The sequence below is a fragment of the Styela clava genome, chromosome 6 (genome assembly GCF_964204865.1).
Source record: "Styela clava chromosome 6, kaStyClav1.hap1.2, whole genome shotgun sequence".
Lineage (NCBI taxonomy): Eukaryota > Metazoa > Chordata > Ascidiacea > Stolidobranchia > Styelidae > Styela > Styela clava.
Window position 1 is genome coordinate 20,026,552 of NC_135255.1, and position 17,638 is coordinate 20,044,189.

Genomic DNA, 17,638 nt, shown 5'->3' on the forward strand with positions numbered 1-17,638 from the left:
TATGGGTTTTGAATAATATTTTATTCATTTCATTTATTTCACCCCTATTGATGCTTACAGAAATCATGCTATATCTGTTTACTTAGAATGATCCCCTTTTTCAATTGGTCCATTTTTTGAATAAAGGGCAAGGCCTTTCTTGATTGATTAACAAACATTTTGCCAACCATTTTATGCAATAAGATTTATGAAAGACTAAAATGAATTAAATATTCAAATATCCAAATTCAAATTTATTTTTAGAGAAGATTCCCATTTAGATGGTAAATATAGGGTTAACCCCTAATTAACCAAGCAAGCTCTCTGGTACATAGAGGAATGAACTTAAAAATATTATTTTATTCAAAGAATTGTGATAAAAATTTTAGGGACTTACCCAGAGGATGTTTATGGTGAAATGTATTACTTGAATATGATTTAGTGGGCAGTGATGGCCTAGTTCGGGGATGGTGAACTGTTTTAATAAATGAGCCAAAAATTATAATTTTATTTTGAAAAGAGATATGACTGTGGGTCATATATGTTTAATTAATGTGAAACTTGCTGTTGTAAGTTTTATGGAAGAGAGAGAGAGATTTAATATTTTGTCAAACAGAGAACAAGCATTGCTATAATAGAAAATATACAAAATAGGCAAAGCTATTCGGTATAGTCTGGGGGAAGAGCTTCAACCGTTCGACCATACAGCCATCAAAATCAGCTCCGCCCATAACCCTGGATTGGTATATTTTAGTTTGGAGCTTCTCACATGAAGATCTTTCATCAAAACTAAGGCGATTTTTGGTACTCGATTTTATGAAATTTATATGCAAAAACATGGATTTGCATGCGAATTATTTGCCGAAAAACATTCATAATGCTATGGCAATCTTTTTCAATTATGTATGGAGTCATAACCATATTGTCTATTCAAGCAATCCTTCTCAAAAATATTATGTCTCGTATATCTCACACTTGTTCCAATTATATAAATTACAAATATGTTGTGTGTGATACGCAAGTGTGATAGTGTTATAAGTGACTCCTCACATGTCAGTGGCGTTGGTACATAGCTTTCTTCTGAGTTGAGTACATTGAACAGCCGTTAAAGATTTTCATGGTATGGTGTTGGTACAGAGCCTTCTTCTGAGTTAAGTACATTTAAAAAGCCGTTAAAAAATTTCTGGTATGTAGACACGACCCAGACATTAGTTACACATAAGATACTATAAATAAAGACAGGTTGGCTAACCAAATAATTCGAAGAATTTTTTCTATGTGACGAATGATCGTGTGACGTCAAACCGTTTATTTGCTTTGCTGTCATAAATTCCAGTTAGGTTTTTGCGTCAATCTTTCCAAAATAATAATTTTCACGATCACACAGTAATTCAAAAATATGTACTGGGTATGATAGAAATGTGAATAGCTCCTGACATACTATTTGAGGTCGGTGCCCCCTATCTGAGTAAGATATGTGTAGAACGTTGAATAAAATAATCTTGAACTTTTTCCTGTTATATCACTTGGATAAAATTTGAAACGGCTTTATCAAGTCAACACCCATGTTTGGTCGCGTGTTCCCCTTGCATGCGTTTAGGGGTTATTTGTTTACAATGTAAACAAAGACAGACAGACGTTTTGTCACGGATGGTGAGCCGTGAATGACTCAGCAATAAATTTTCTCGTTGAGTGGTGAAAGAATAGTCAGGTAACATTATACCATGTGACCTTTAGAAGTACTCGTTTTTATCACACTGGTCTTTTACAGTAAGAGTAATGCTGAATGGAACTGAAGCATTTTAGTGAATCCTTTAGTCCAGATTGGAGCTTCATGCTCCATCTTTTTAAGTAACCAGACATGAATTTGTTTTAAATTGTTTAGGACCTAAATGAGGGGCTTTAAAAAAATAGCCTTGTTATAGTCCTTATATGTTGCTGAGAAATAAAGTGAAGCAGTATATTGAAAGGTGGATTGCAGATTTTATATTTACCCTGGGGGATAGAAAAGCTGATTAGATAGGTTTTAATTTTCATACAGAGAGATGAAAGTTAATGAAATGACTTAATCGTATGGCAAACAACAGCCTCTCGACAGCTTACCAGTCTATGTCAGGTATGGAATTTGTTAGCCAGTTTTTATGTTTCAGGCATATGAACTTGATGGTGGAGGAAGCCGTAACCAACCGGCAGTTTCGTTGAACTCTGCTTCCATAATAGTTCTCAATCGTTGGAAATGACCATTGCGGTGTAGCCAGAAATTTTCAAATAGAGAGGGCTCTGAAATTTTCAATTGCCGTAAGATATACCGTAACAGCTAGCCAGGAGCAGGGAAAGAATCCTTTCAAGCTACTAAATATTGTAATGTATGGAGCAGAAAAATGCTTTAAAAAAGTTTTAAATTTAAACAAAGAAGGAAGGGGTTTCAAACCTGCAAAGCCCACTTTTTGGTAAAGCCAAAGTAAAGGCTTATAACTGAATTCCCTATTAGGTGGGCACCTGTGGCTTCACTTTGGTTAAATTTTATAAAAAATAGGATCTTTTGTACAAATTTTTGCTGAAGAAAACTGCGCTCCCGAAGTGTGTGTACCAAAATGAAGGTAGCTAATTTTTTTCGGCCTATTTTACATCAGATTGTATAAAGGGACTGAAACCTATTGGCAGGGCTATATTCACTTACGGTACCTAAAACAGATAATCCATGAACTCGTAATAGAACTAAGATAAGGAATATCGGAATAAAATATTGGCCTAACCCTAACATGGTACATACACTACAGGAGTATCAAAAAACTACCCGACCAATGCTCAAAATAAGAAAATTAGTAATTATTCAGTAAGGGTTAAGAATGCAAATTTTAAAATATTTTTCAACCTTAATCAATTAATCACTAATTATTTATTAGAAAACGGGGGCAGGGGCGCTTCGAATCTCACATTTAGTAGCAGAGGCTTTGTATTGGTTCGCAGTACAGATACCAAAGAATGTTTGTACTAGTCATAAAAACTTTCATTATGGGAAAATAGTCTGAATTTTGAATTTTCCAAGGCAAAGGTTCCCGATTTTTATTATTCTCTGATTTACCTCTTCAAAAATTTCAAAATAAATTTTACCCTTCGATTTTTTATATTCGAACTTTTAAAAATACGCATATTGATTTGAAGAATGAAAATGCCTTTGAATGAAAATAAATACAAAATTATCTTGTAAATTCTCAAAATCGATTGTGTTCAGTTCATATAACTACAATTAAAGTGCACTTAGGGATGGCCAATACCAAAAATTCACTAATTAAGAATACATTCTAAGTGAATTTTGTGCTTATGAAATATTGAATATATTTTGAAAAAAAAGTAATACTAATAGAAGCTTTTCTTAATGCAAAAAGGAATTTACGTACAATAAACAGTACTCCTGAAGTATGCATACCAAGATGGCGGACAGCGGAACATAGTATGTGCACCAGGTTAGGGTTAGGCCATAATTTTAGGTACAAATACTACATGAGTCACTTGGCTATTCCCCGAACTCGTAATAGAACTAAAATAAAGAAAATTGGAATGAAATTGTGGCCTAACCCTAACCTGGTACACATACTACGTTCCGGTGTCCGCCATCTTGGTATGCATTACCTCAGGAGCACCCCAATAAACAATAGAATAACTGTTGCCACCAACCAGGCTATCAAAATTCAACAGTTTATTTTTTTAATTTGTTTATTACCGGTTGTATAATTTACATACAAGAATGTGTTTGTTTCTATTGCAAGCATGTTACGAAAAATTCTCATCAGACAAAAAACAACCTAAATTTTCCATTATGAGCACCATGACATATGAAAACGATATTTTAAAATTTATAAATTGAAGATTATTGAGCGTTCAGTACACATAAGTACAGTTAAACCCAAATGTCACATGTGGCCAAGAACTGTTTTAAATTTTGCCACAATCGTTATTTACTAACACGCAATGCTATAGTATAGTAATTCAGATGCAAATATTTATTTCGTCGTGCATGAAATATTGTAACGACACAATTAAACAATACGCAAGACATTGCAATTGACGAGGGCAAGAAAGATCATTTTCATCAATGATTCCTAGTATAGTTCTTGGCATTTTAGGGGATTGTGTAACTTTTCTCAGAGACAAATCTCTTCCTATATTTTTGAGGGAGTGTGTGACCTTACTCCGTGCAAATCTCTCAGGTAAAATATTCCTATTTTTACCCCCTCATTGAAACCCCTGGTCTAATAGGAGCTGTACTTTAGCAAGTAAACTTAATAGGCGTTTGAAATAAATCGGATTGAATCACACTTGTTGGCATGTTCTGGGATGGACTAGATATGGGCCAATAGTTGGATTAGGTGCAGGTTCGGCTTATGGGCACTGCCAACCTGTGACCATACTGGGCCTTCTATTTTACATACTTATTCTGTGTGTAGATTTTAAAAATTAATTAATAAAGTTATTTTACTTGTTATATTGTACTTTAAAAGATACTGGAAAATTTTCATATTTGTTGAATATTATTATCTCTACCCAAATTGAGACCCAAGCATTCTTTATCCGCGGAGAAATGAACATAGGCTATCAATTATTGCAACAGTATTGCATCAGCTTTGTAAATAATCCTGGACACTTTGTACACAAAATGAGTCACCATTGGATATCACGCAGCAAATACTGTAATTTGAAATGTAATGAAATATAATTTACTGGGTGCGATGGCAATGAAGCAGCTCCCTACATAGCATTGGTGGTTGGCGCAGAGCCCTTCCGAGTAAAATATGTGTAAATTTAGTAATAAAATGATCTTAATTTTTTTCCTGCTTTATCACTTAGGTAAAAGTCTTTATTGTGAGATTTTGTGTGCATTTGGGGGTGGGTATTTGTTTACAGTGTGAACAATAGTCAGACAGGCGTACTCTACTGTAAGTTATTTATAGATGAGCGGCGAAAGATTATTTGATTTTACAATTGATTGGTCATGACACATGGCTCATGTCAATTTGAACCAGTTTAGTCACGCATTAGCCACGAGTAATGCTGAAGCCATTTGATCAGTGCCTTAGTAGGGTCTGCAGTCTAGATTTTAGTTGAGATGAATCTTTTATATGTAACCAGATGTCACTTTGGTTTGAGTTGTATAAAACCTATAGGTGAGTTTTAAAAAAAATGGTTTTTTCTAATACCTCGTTACAATTTTAAAATTTTATTATGAGGTCTGTTCTCAATGTATTTTAACCAAATTTTTTTTTATTCAAGTTTTTTTAGTTCATTCGATACTCCAGTTCATGTTAGATATGGGTTAGTTTTTATTTATTTCAGATGTATGCACTTGATCCGTCATTGAACCAGTGCGATTATTTGAATCATCCTTTTAGAATAGTTCTCAACAACTGGAAATATCATATGATATAACAGCTACTATCATCAGCTCAGTTTTTCTCTTGACTATTTTCGCCACACAATAGTCTTAGCCCCAACTAGATACTCACTAATTTGTTATTTATACCTAGATAATAAAATAGGTATTATCGGTTGGTTTATATAGTTAGTTAGTGCCACATTGGTGTAGTGAAGAGACAAGGTAAATACTGAAATATTCAAATCCTATCCTAATCACTGTTTTATGTCTTAAACCTGGACTTTCTGATTGATTGTAATATTCAGTTTCAAATTAAGATAGAATTTACATATATACAGTACCCCCAGGGGAAAGGAAAGTGGCTAAGACATCATTATTATCCAGCAAACCAACTGCTCTTGTCCGGTCACCAGTTCATGTCGGGTATGGGATTAGATAGCCAGTCATTTGTTTCAGATGCATGGAGTCGATGTGGTAGGAAGACGTAACCGAACAGCAGTTACGCAAACCACCCTACGGGGACGGGTTGTCCAGCAATCCAAAGCAAAGGCAATAGTGGTTTTGAAAACTTTTATTAGGGAAAAGAAGTGTATAAAACAACACAGAATTTTCCAAGGCAGAGGTTTTCAAATTTTATAATTCTCTCATTTACCTCTTTATTAATTTCAAGATTAAAATTTACCCCTCAGTTTTTTATATTTAAACTTTTACAAATACCCATAAGGACTGAAACGTGAAATAGCCTTTGAGTGTAAATAATTATAAAATTATCTTGTACATCTAAAATTGATTTTGTTCAGTTCATATAACTACAATTAAAGCACACCCTTTAAAACGTTCAAAAGTAAAATTTTCCTTTTTTTTTTATTTTCACTTCTAGGAATATATATCATGGCTCTCAAGTTGAGAAAGGCTTAGGGAAAGGGAATTGTTGAGCCATAAAAGTGATTGCTTTCAGTACACATAAGTATAGTTAAAGCACATATCATGTGTTGCACAATCGGTATTTACTAACACACAATGTTATAGTGTAGCGGCCTGTGGTCCCCCTCATGGTTTTTTCTTGGAACATTCTTTTAGACATTCCTAAAATAGAACGAATATTGATAAATGTGAATTGATTAATCAGTAACTTATTTGGCAATTTCACAAGATGTCAAACTCATTGTTCACCATACATGTAATAAATCATGTAGTAATAAATCACATAGTCTCACAATTGACTGTTCTCGCCACGCCACTGTCATGAGATTATTTTTATTGTTGAGTTCTTTGTTCAGCAGAAGTGGCTTTCAAGTTAAGTTATTATTGAGTTAACTATGGTTAATTATGTTTATAATATAGAACCCTTGATTAGTTGTTATTGGTTTTAGAGCAAAAACCCAAATAGTGTTGAAAAGTTTTATATAGCAAAGGTTGTGTATCACATAGTGCACAGTTTTTTGAATAAGGGTATGTCTAAGGGGAGCTTTCGAGAAAAAATTGAATAGCTGTTGAGGCATAGCCTCCATAAATAATTTGTAAGTTATATTCGGATTATATTTTTTTTTGAGGGGAGTCAAGCTTTTGTGAAACAACATAACAGTTGCTGAGAAATAATATTTGAAATAAATTACTGTAATGGCATATTTTGTACATGATTTTTTTCAAAGGGGCATGTCTGATTGGAGCAAAACTTTAAAAAAAAAAAAAAACAGTTGTCGAGAGATAGTCTTTGTAAATAATTTGGATTATGATTTTTTTTAATGAGGGTATGTTTGAGGAAAGCCAAGCTTTTGTGAAAAAACTTAACAGCTGCTGAGTAATAGTCCTTTTGAATAATTTGAAAGGCATGTTCTGATTATGATTCCAAGCTGTTGAAGCTTTACCGCAGTTGTTGTCAAAAGGTGGGGTGCCCCCTATATAAAGTACAATTTATGGAGGGGCCGCAAAGCAAATAAAAATATTTGCTAAATAGGTTTCTTTATTTTGTGTTTATCTGGTTTAGGATTTACATATAGGATTTACATATTTATTCCGAGGAGAGAGACAGGATGGCTTAGTCATATGGCGAACCACGGCCTCTCGTCTGGTTACCGTTCCATATCAGGTATCGGATTAGTTAGTTATTTGTTTTCTCAGGCATATACTTGATGGTGGAGGAAGTCGTAACCAACCAGAGCTCACATGAATCACCCTACAGCGGCAAGGAGTCCAGCAATCCTCTCGCACATAACTATTCCCACATGGGATTCGAACCTGCGAACCCATGCAAGGTAATCAGACGTGCGATGACAAGCGTATTTCTAGCGCTTAGCACGATGCGCCACATCCCAATGCGCAGAATACATACGCATTCATATACAGAAGTATTCTCTTGTGTGAAATGCTGAATACTAATTGTTTTGTCACATAAACATTCATTTATAGATATAAATATATATATACATATAGAGTGTCTGTGATTACGTATTCCATCAATACTGTTGCTGGTCTGAGCCTGGACATCGGATTCTTGTTTTTGAAGAAATTTTTGGAAAATAAAAACCTAATATTTGATTATTGGTGTTCATAACAAATCCACAAATATTTGTAGAACACCGAGGATAATCACACGAGCAAAAATCATGGTTGAGCGACGCTTGGCAATAGTTGGAATTATGGCAGCACTGTGCATACAACTGGCCAACGGAGAACCTGTAGCAGAATATGGGCCAGTCTATGAAAAGGACACATGTAAGGCCGACTACATCAAAACAACCGATTGTATCACTATTGAACTCGACATCTTTAACGATGAATATTGTTGCAAGAAATGCCCTAATCTACAACAGAATCCGGACCCAGAACACAGCAATAGTTGTTCTGAGTGAGTATTATTTAGTTGAACAAAAAATACATTGTGTTCATAAGGTTCTGTATCAAATTAGGTAAAAGAACTTTGATGTGCTTTGTCCAACTAATCGTGGTCATAAAAGTGGGTTTTTTAAATAAATAAAAATAAAAACGAAAATATCGGTCGGAGACCGAAGACTTATCGATCATAACTGCGGTTTCGATTCATGACTCTATAGTGACACCGCGTGTCCCATCACCAAATAATTAATAACTCGCTAATTAAACGACATAATTCATCATATAGGCTTCTGGTCCTAGATATGATGAATGCACATGCAAAATTTGGAGCTGATTCAACTCCGCCTTTGTGAGATATCGCGTTCATCTAACAGACAAACAGACAGACAGCCAGACAAATACCTATCAACATACTTACCGATCTTAAGATCGATAAGTAACGAATTAAATATTAAAAAAAATGTTTGAGATATATTGAGAACTGATTTCATAACAAAATTTAATAAATAAATTAGTAGAACAATTTACCTCTGACTAAAAAGTAAACAATTCTGCCTGTCATCCTTCACTGCTCACACATCAGATTTGGCTTGGCAGTGTGGCAGATTGTGCTCAGTGTAAAAAATACGCTTGTCTGCGCACCTCTCATTACCCTGTGTTGATTTGCAGGTTTGAATCCCATAGAGGATAATTATATGATAGTACAGGCCTTTTCGGCGCCGTTCATGTAATAGCTTTTCGGTTGTGGATCTCTTGATACCTCCCTACTATACAACATTAATGTTACTCATCGATCTCGATAAGTATGTTGTTAGGTATTTGTCTGTCTGCCTGTTAGTCACTTTCGTATGTTGCGCAATATGTCACGAAAGCGAAGTCGAATCTGCTCCAAATTTTGTATGTGCATTCATCATATCTTGGACCAGAAGCCTATTGATTTTGGATGAATCATGTCGTATAATCAGCAAGTTATTAATTAATTAAGTAATTTTTATTTTTTATAATTAGCGGGTTATTGATAAATTAATTAATTTTTTTTTTGCGGAAGATCGATAAGTCGGCGGCCTCGGATCGCTAGCTCGTTTGTCTGTTAGACACTTTCGAATCGCGATATCTCACGAAAGCGAGGTTGAATCTGCTCCAAATTTTGCACGATAAAACATTTATAATAAAATAATAAATAAATGCCTAATATTTAATCATATTTTAGTTATGTTTATCAAAATTCTGCTAATTTTCATGGCTCACTTAGCAACTCGGCGCACCGTTTAGGAACCGCTGGGTTAAGTAAAACAGAATAAAATTCTAATCAATAGTACTCTGCCAAGATATATCATGTTTATTCAATTTTTTATCACAGCATTAAAGAGCAACCGACGACCGAGTTAGAAAACACAACTCCCGAACCTTATACTACTGCTATTATAGAAACAACGACTGCAGCGGGGACAACAGCTTCGAATCTACCAGATGGTAAGTCAATCTATAAAACTATCATTTAATACAGAGGTGGACAATTACTTTCCTGAGCCAGTTGCAAATAAAAGACTAATAATAAGAAGCGCAATGTAACAGTTGACATGATTTTCAACAATATTTTCAACAAAAATTTATATTCATAAAAACTATAGTCTTAATTCCAGTAGGCACAAGTGAGTCGGATAAAACACTTCGGTGGGCTGGGTACTGCTCGCTGGCTGTAATTTGCCCATCCCTGATTAAATACAAATGAGTTACGAGTGCAACGATTTTCACATAGAATTGCGGTAAGTACAGTGCAGGAGTTTGAAAAGTTTCCATCCAAATTCGATTACAGTAGGTTTGCTTGTTTGGTAAACTTGCTACACTTGAAAGATCATTTTGTTTTGCGCCTTCGTCAGTATTAGGTTTGCTTACATAAAAGTTTGTAGTTTATACCAGATATTTTCAAAGGGGGGTTTCTGAAGTTTCTAATTGCCAAGTTGAAATTTTGGGTGCCAAATTTCAGTACTTTTTGGGTGTTCAATTTTAACCACATATTCTTTATTTTGAATTAATGGCTCTATTAACTTTGGATGTGGGAAGATCACCATATAGAATATAACTTATTACTTATCGATTTTAATCGGTAAGTATGTTGATAGGTATTTGTTTGTCTGTCTGTCTGATAGATGCACGCGATATCTCTCACGAAAGCGTGGTTGAATCTGCTCCAAATTTTGCATGTGCATTCATCATAGCTCGGATCAGAAGCCTATTGATTTTCGATGAATTATGTCGTATAATTAGCGAGTTATTAATTAATTAGTGATAGGACACACGGTGTCACTATGGAGTAAGAGCGCTGTTTTGGGGGATCCCCTAACCTTCGATCGATAAATCTTCGGGTTCCGACCAATATTCTCGTATTTATAATTCCGGAGGTTTTTCGTCATTTACTATATTCGCACTTTATTAAAAAGAATATTGAAATCGTAATGAACAACAGAATAGCGCTGTTTCGATAAACAAATAATCACTAGCTGGGGGGGCTATGTTTAGAATTCTGTTTTGTTAGTCTTCCACAAAACATTTTTCTGTCAACTCTTGAATCTCAAAGTTGGAGGCACTGGAATTTACATATTTATCCTGGGGAAAGGAAAGTCAATAAGATGGCTTAGTAATGATAGATGGCGAATCTTTGATAAAAATGTTTGATTAGCCCTGCCACAGTAGCCATTTTTATCATTGAAAACTATGTTTTGACAACCAGTCATGCAAGAAAATGATGGATGTGATGGCCTGGGATCCCAAGCTTTTTTCAGGACGACCCTAAATACAACTTTCAAGGGGCCAGTGCCACCCCAGGTTAATATATATATTTTTCATGAAACCTCAGAGATTCTTTCACTGGACTTTTGAGTTTAGTCATGTGGTGGTATTGGTAAAATAAGCTAAAACCATACAGTGATGTCACAATAAGCACCTACATTTTCTATAGCATAAGCATAGAGCGATGCCTATAGGTCTGTTTTACAGTAAGCCATGGTACAAACTGCTAAATTTATCATGGTTTGTTAAATCTTAGATGTTCTGTACATCCATTCTCTACCATACCTCAGCGACCCCATGAACTGTTTGCGACCCTACCTACCTATCACTCCGTACCAATTTGGGGGCACGACCCCTGGTTTGGGAACTTCTGGCCTAGAGCAGGGGTGGGCAAGATTTTTGAACCAGGGGCCAAAAATTTTGCCTACCTAGACTGGGGGGCCATGTAAGTGTGATGAAGAAGGTTGCATTTCATGAACAATATTTACACTGTTACAAAAGCAAAGATGGAAAACAATAAGCCTTGAGATAAAACTAAATTTAATCCCAGGCTCAACAAAAGCCTTGAGTTATTTTTAGCTGGACATCAAAATTTGGTTTTAGTGGTTGTATCAGATGGGCTAGATTGAACTACTCAATGGACCAGATTTGGCTCGCGAGCCATAGATTGCACATGGCTGCTCTAGAGCATGAGTGGGCTATTTCTTCTCCCCGTGGGCGAGTTTCAAGTAATACATCTGGTTACTTAGCTGGAGGCTCAAAATTCAATATGAAAAACTATGAATAAAAAACTGTTTATTTACAAGAATTAGTTTAACAGTCAGATTAACATTTATTATAATAATAAGACACACAATGTAACAATCGGGGCCAATTTGACGCTATTTTCATTGATATTTTCAATGGGAATTTGTATTCATAAGAACTATAGACATGATTACTAAATAAAGTATAGTCATCAAATGGAACACTTTGATGGCCAGGATCCCGGCCATAATTTGCCCACCCCTGGCTTAAAGGTTAGAGTGACAGATTTCAGCATGTTTGCGCCACAGTTACAAAGTTATGGGCGACCACTAAAATCGCAAGACATACTTTAACTAAAAACCTACAATATTCAATAAAATATTCAACATTGCAATTTCTTTCAGATCCCAAAACTACGGGAGTTTCATTCCCAGAAGAAATCACTTCTGAACAAGCTAACACTATGAGGGATGAAATTGATCCACCGGTTACAGCTACAAATTTGCCTGGCGCAACCATTGCAGCGATTGTTGTCAGTGTGATTATTATTGGTGTGATAATAGCAGCCCTAGGAGTGTTTTACTACCGCAGAAAAAATGCTGGCTATTGCAGAAAATTGCTGAAAATTTGCAGAAAAAAGGATGCTGCATCAATAGATCCTTCACTCGTAGAAGAGCTTTCACCCGTAGATCAAGAAACTGCTATTGTTAGTGATCCCCTGGTGTCTGATACACAGCAGGCAGATGATTAACAGTGAGAATTGTCGAACTTACTCATATTTTCCAAAGTCTCGTTGTTTGTTTTAGAACATTTACAGAACAATTCAAGTTATTATTCAAACATTTATTCTTATTTTGATGAACAAAATTAATAAACTCGCTCTGTATGAAGTTGAGCGGAGATGGAGTCCGATTTAAACTTTATTTATTATAGAAATATTTCTTTCAGTGATCTTTTATAGTCTACAAATAATCAAGCTCTAAGAGTATCCGAATAATTCTAATTTTTGTCAAACAAAGCCCTATTGAAATTTACTCGTGTTAGAATGGAACTAGTCTCTTGAATCATTAGTTTTAAATTTTTTACTTTTAACTTTGCCTATAAAGGTATTTTATAATGGTACTCAACGAAAATATTGTATAATAGTGGTTATGTATGCTCATACACTATGTGTCTAAGTCAGGGGTACCCAACTTTCATTCTAATTTTTCTATCCTTAAGTAAATTTCATCCCCATACTGCCTAGAATGTCTCATATTAGCTGTAGATAACAAAAAAGAAATGAAAAATGCTATGCGGCCACACTTGGTCATGTACTTTCTGGCTTTTGGAATTTACCCCCAATGAAGATCAAATTTCCTAAGCAACTCACCTTACTCCCTTCCTCACGAAGCCCCCCAAGGGCTAAATTTTCCCCTGACTGAGAACCCCTGGCCTGAGGAGTTTAATATAGATCATTAACATATCATTGCATTTTGGTAATCAGTATTAAAGATGGGTTACTTACACAAAAAAGATAGTCGTATCACATAAGCAAAAGCTAATATTCATTCATTTAAAAAAAAGACTCATTCATATTTATCTTGTGAGAGAGGAAAGGTGGGAAAACAGCCTGGATTTCATAATATTTTTTGTTAAAAATGGCTTCTGTAAAAATCCTTCTGTAAAAATTGCTATTTTTTTATTTATTCACAGTGTTTGCTTACCTACTATATTTACTAGTATTTGTTGCTAAGAATCTTTTTGTGGGAAAATTTTCTTTTAACGTGATTATTTGGCACCAATTCTTTCAAAAATACTAATTGAGGAAACTTTGAGCAAAATTTGTACATGCTATCTTTGTTTCTGTATAGTTTTGACAGAAATTGTATAAATTTTTTGCTAGAAACTTTTGCCACCACTGATTGCTCGCCAATTTATTATCATTATTGGTTATGCAATCGATAGGATACATATCAAGTAATTATTTTTGCTGAAAACCTTTTATTATAATTTACTTGCCCTATGATGTAACACCATAATAGATAAACTATTATGGTTCATTTGTGTACAAGACATTTTTGGCTTTGCAAACTAAGCGTCAGTGATGCAAAAAAAAATAGAAACCAGGCCATTTGGAGATTTGGACATAACTTTTGCGCAAAGCGTCCCAAAAATTTATGCATTCTGTTTTTTGGTTGCCCTGTAATATGAAATGAAATATACAAGCAAAATACAAACGAGCAATGCTTCGCTCTATTTTAGCCTTATTTTTAAGCTGCTAGGACCAATGCCTTTGTTTTACTCAATCCGACCAAATATCAATCCATTTTTTTACTTAAAACATTTTTACTTCAACAAAAACAGATAGGTTACACAGAGTAAATGTTAAAATTCCACAAAAATGTAAAAATTGTTCTTGCTTAATTTGTGTCTTGTGCTCGTTTCTTGTATTGCTGTGTGGCACCATACTATATACTATAATTTATACAAAGCTTTCACAAAAATAGTCATTCTCAATTTGGGTTCTGAGGCACTCTTGGGTTCCCCAGGGGTTCCGAATTTCACATTCAAATTCGGAATTTAACGTTATTGCATTATACGAAATGGGATTTTTTCTTGTACATATACCTGATACTATTGCACAGGGGTTCCCAGAGCCACTGGAATGTTTCATTAAGGGTACTAATCCACCAAAACGGTTCTAAACCAATGCAATAAGATTTATTGTAGCTTAATGAGGTATAGAACTTAGCTTGTCTAGTTTCAGATTCCATTGAATGTGATTTTCCCTTTTTTTCTTGTAGTAGGAATGTTGATTTAATTGTTTTACTTACAAGTTACTCAACTTTCAAGACCACTAATCCGAAAAATGTGCTATATATATTATTCTAAAGAAAAAATGCACTGTATATGATCCCTACTTTACCATTTGTAGCTGTGATTAGATAAATAGTACTATATTATTCATTTCACTGATGTACTATTGGGCCATGACCAACACCCATCTTAAATTGTATTACGACATTCTGGTGCTCTGATAGAATTTTTTGTTTATTCGTTAATCTGACTGAAAATTTGCATGACTTATTAGCTCAATGCCAAGCATCTTTTATCACAAGTTTGAGTATTCGGTGCTCTAGAAGTGTGTGTACCAATATAGAGGTAACTATTTTTGTTCACCTACTATACATCAAGTTGTGTAAAGAGACTGAAACCTATGGGCAGGGGTTATATTCACTTGGCCAACACAGACAGTCCCTGAACTCGTAAAAGAACTAAAATAGAGAAAATCAAATTAAAATTATGCCCTAACCTGGTACACACACTACGGTACCGTATTTACATAATATTTAATGTCAAAAGGTGGATTGACCATATAAAGTATTTTTTAGACTACCGTATACGGCACACTTTAAATTCTTTTTTTATTAAAAATCGATAAGCCACCGACATTGTGCCTTATTGTTCTTAAAATACGGTAGTTCTTTTATTTCTCATGTTTTAAACTTTATTTGAAGTTTGGTGATTTTCTTAAATTTTGTCCAGTGTTTTAGGATTTAAATGTGTGATGACAGAGTTAAAAGATTTATCTTACTTTATTCCTTTTTGCAAGCAATTAGTTACTTTATCGCAGAGAATTTACTGATCTATAAGCTTTGTTTCGTCTGTGTAATATTTGCCTGTATACTTGCTTCGAGTTTTTGAGTTACACCATTCATATTTTCTATTAGTTGCCAACTTCTTGTCAAGATCTCAAGAACAAGAACAAGACAGACTGCTTTATAAACTATGTACATCAGTGGTTTCACCCCCTTTCTCGAATTTGTCAAGTCTCACGCCGTACCTCAAATACCCAGCTAACAACAATCTACAAATAACAGATAGTGAATTGAAAGTATGTTTTATTCGAAAAACATGTTGAAAATACGTGGATGGAACGTAAATATTCAAAATAAGGCAGGCAAGATCGAATCTAACAAATATTTTATTTTTGATTAGTTTCACATCGCCTCAAATAATTGTTTATGCTCCGTCTTGTGGGACACGACCCACCGTTTGAGAACCACTGTTGCACAATTTATATGTCGGCAACACAAATTGGTGCTATTTATCTGAGTTTGTTAAAAAAAGTTTAGAGAATATTTGACCGCTTGTTATAATTATTGTTTACTGTAAATTGCGAACCTGGGGGGTCTGACTTTGAATACTGCATGTTGTATTGTATCATTCCCGCCCGTGTATAATGGAAAGATATTTTTCTTTGTTTTTTTTTTCATTTTTTTTTTGGCTGTTTTATTCTGGTTGGTTAACAAATATCCAAACCCTCTCTCTCTCTGATCATTTGCTGCCTATAGTCTCATTCGTGCTAACTTTACTACATTACATGACATTAATTGCTGACGCTGTTTCCCTCTATTACATATATTAGTCGTATAAGCATGAAACGATTTTTTTTTGTTGAGAATTTTGCACCATTCAGTACAATTTTGATTATTGTGGGAACCATTTCTTCATGTTATGTCTCTTGGTAATAAATTTCATCATTTTCGTCATTGTTTTGGGGTTGGAAGAGATATAGGATAGGATTTTCAATATTATCTTGGGGGAGAGGAAAGCCGATAGGACGGATCAATTATATGAATAACTGGCTATCCTTGCTGCGAACAAGGCCCTTTTACATTCATTAAAGGTTAGGTGGGGGCTTCAGTGTGGAAGGAGACGAATTCTCCCAATCACCAATCCACGTCGGGCTGTTCATGAACCACTCTACGAGCACGGCGGGGGGGGGGGGGGGGGGGGGTTCTAGTAATCCTCTCGCACATAATTATCCCAGTGAAATACGAACCTGTAAACTCACATGGGGTAATTAGAGATGTTATGGCTCAGCACAAAGCTTCGAGCCTGGGGAGAGGGAAGTTAATATGACGGACTGGTTATACTTCAATTTTTTTTACGTATATGTTCACCTTTAGTTGCGAACAAGGCTCTTTACATTCATTCACTGCTAGACAGTAGGTACAAGGAGATAGGGTAGGATTTACATATTTATCCCGGGGGAGAGGAAAGTCGATAAGACGGCTTATCCATATGGCGAACCACGGCCTCTCGTCCTGTTACCAGTCCATGTCGGGTATGAGATTAGTTTTAGTTATTTGTTTTTCGGAAGCATGGACTTGATGGTGGAGGAAGCCATAACCGACCAGCGGTTACGTGAACCACCATACGACGGCGAGGAGTCCAACAATCCTCTCACACATAACTACCCCGCATGGGATTCGAACCTGTGTGGCGGGACTGGAATTGTCCTATTATTTATTGTTTTGTATTTTATTTATATTTAGTGTCTAGTTGTTGCATATGCCTTGGTGTGTGGAGTCTGAGCTCTAATTCGCCCGATAGTTGGTTTCAGTTGCTCGACTTCAACCACCACTGCATATGTGAACTGCGCTGCGGATTTGCAGTGTCAACCTCTTCTTGCTTCTGCTGTCGCTGGATGAGAACCGTATTTTGTAGCTCTTATTTTATCTGCTTTAAGCGTGGATTTTACACTAGTCTAACTCTTTGAACTCTGATGGCTCTGAGCGAAGTTACTCGCTCACCCTGAAGGTTCGCGGCGCCGTATTGGTAGAACAATAAAATAAGTCTAAATACTAGCTATTTGGCACGCTTATAACTTTTTACCAATTATAGGTAGCACGTTGTGTGACATTTCAATCGAAAGGAAATTTTATCGTGCATTCAGGATGTATTCTCCATTTCGAAATACATTTTGTCAAAATTATTAAAATTGACTCTAATCTAACTGTGATTATTCTGCATGTAAGTGAGTTATGGCTCCAAATTTTGTTATTTTGGTACATAATATACTGCCAATAATTGATGTTTATAAAGAGTTCTTTATTATAAGCTTTTTGTTGATATTTGAATTAT

At 35.2% G+C, this 17,638-nt stretch overlaps 1 protein-coding gene across 4 annotated transcripts in view; it reads left to right on the forward strand.

Moving 5' to 3' along the window:
• LOC120328600 (uncharacterized) overlaps positions 1–16,256 on the forward strand; it is a 95,698-nt gene extending 79,442 nt beyond the window's left edge. For 3 of the 4 annotated variants that reach the window (XM_078113555.1, XM_078113553.1, XM_078113556.1), the window contains exons 3-5: positions 7,929–8,201; positions 9,549–9,661; positions 12,130–16,256. In XM_078113555.1, the coding sequence (XP_077969681.1) occupies positions 7,960–8,201; positions 9,549–9,661; positions 12,130–12,476 (702 nt within the window). In that variant the 5' untranslated portion in view covers positions 7,929–7,959 and the 3' untranslated portion in view covers positions 12,477–16,256. Of the gene's footprint in view, positions 1–7,217; positions 8,202–9,548; positions 9,662–12,129 lie in introns of those variants that run through there. The other variant, XM_078113554.1, reaches the window with a different exon arrangement.
• The last annotated feature ends 1,382 nt before the right edge of the window (positions 16,257–17,638 follow it).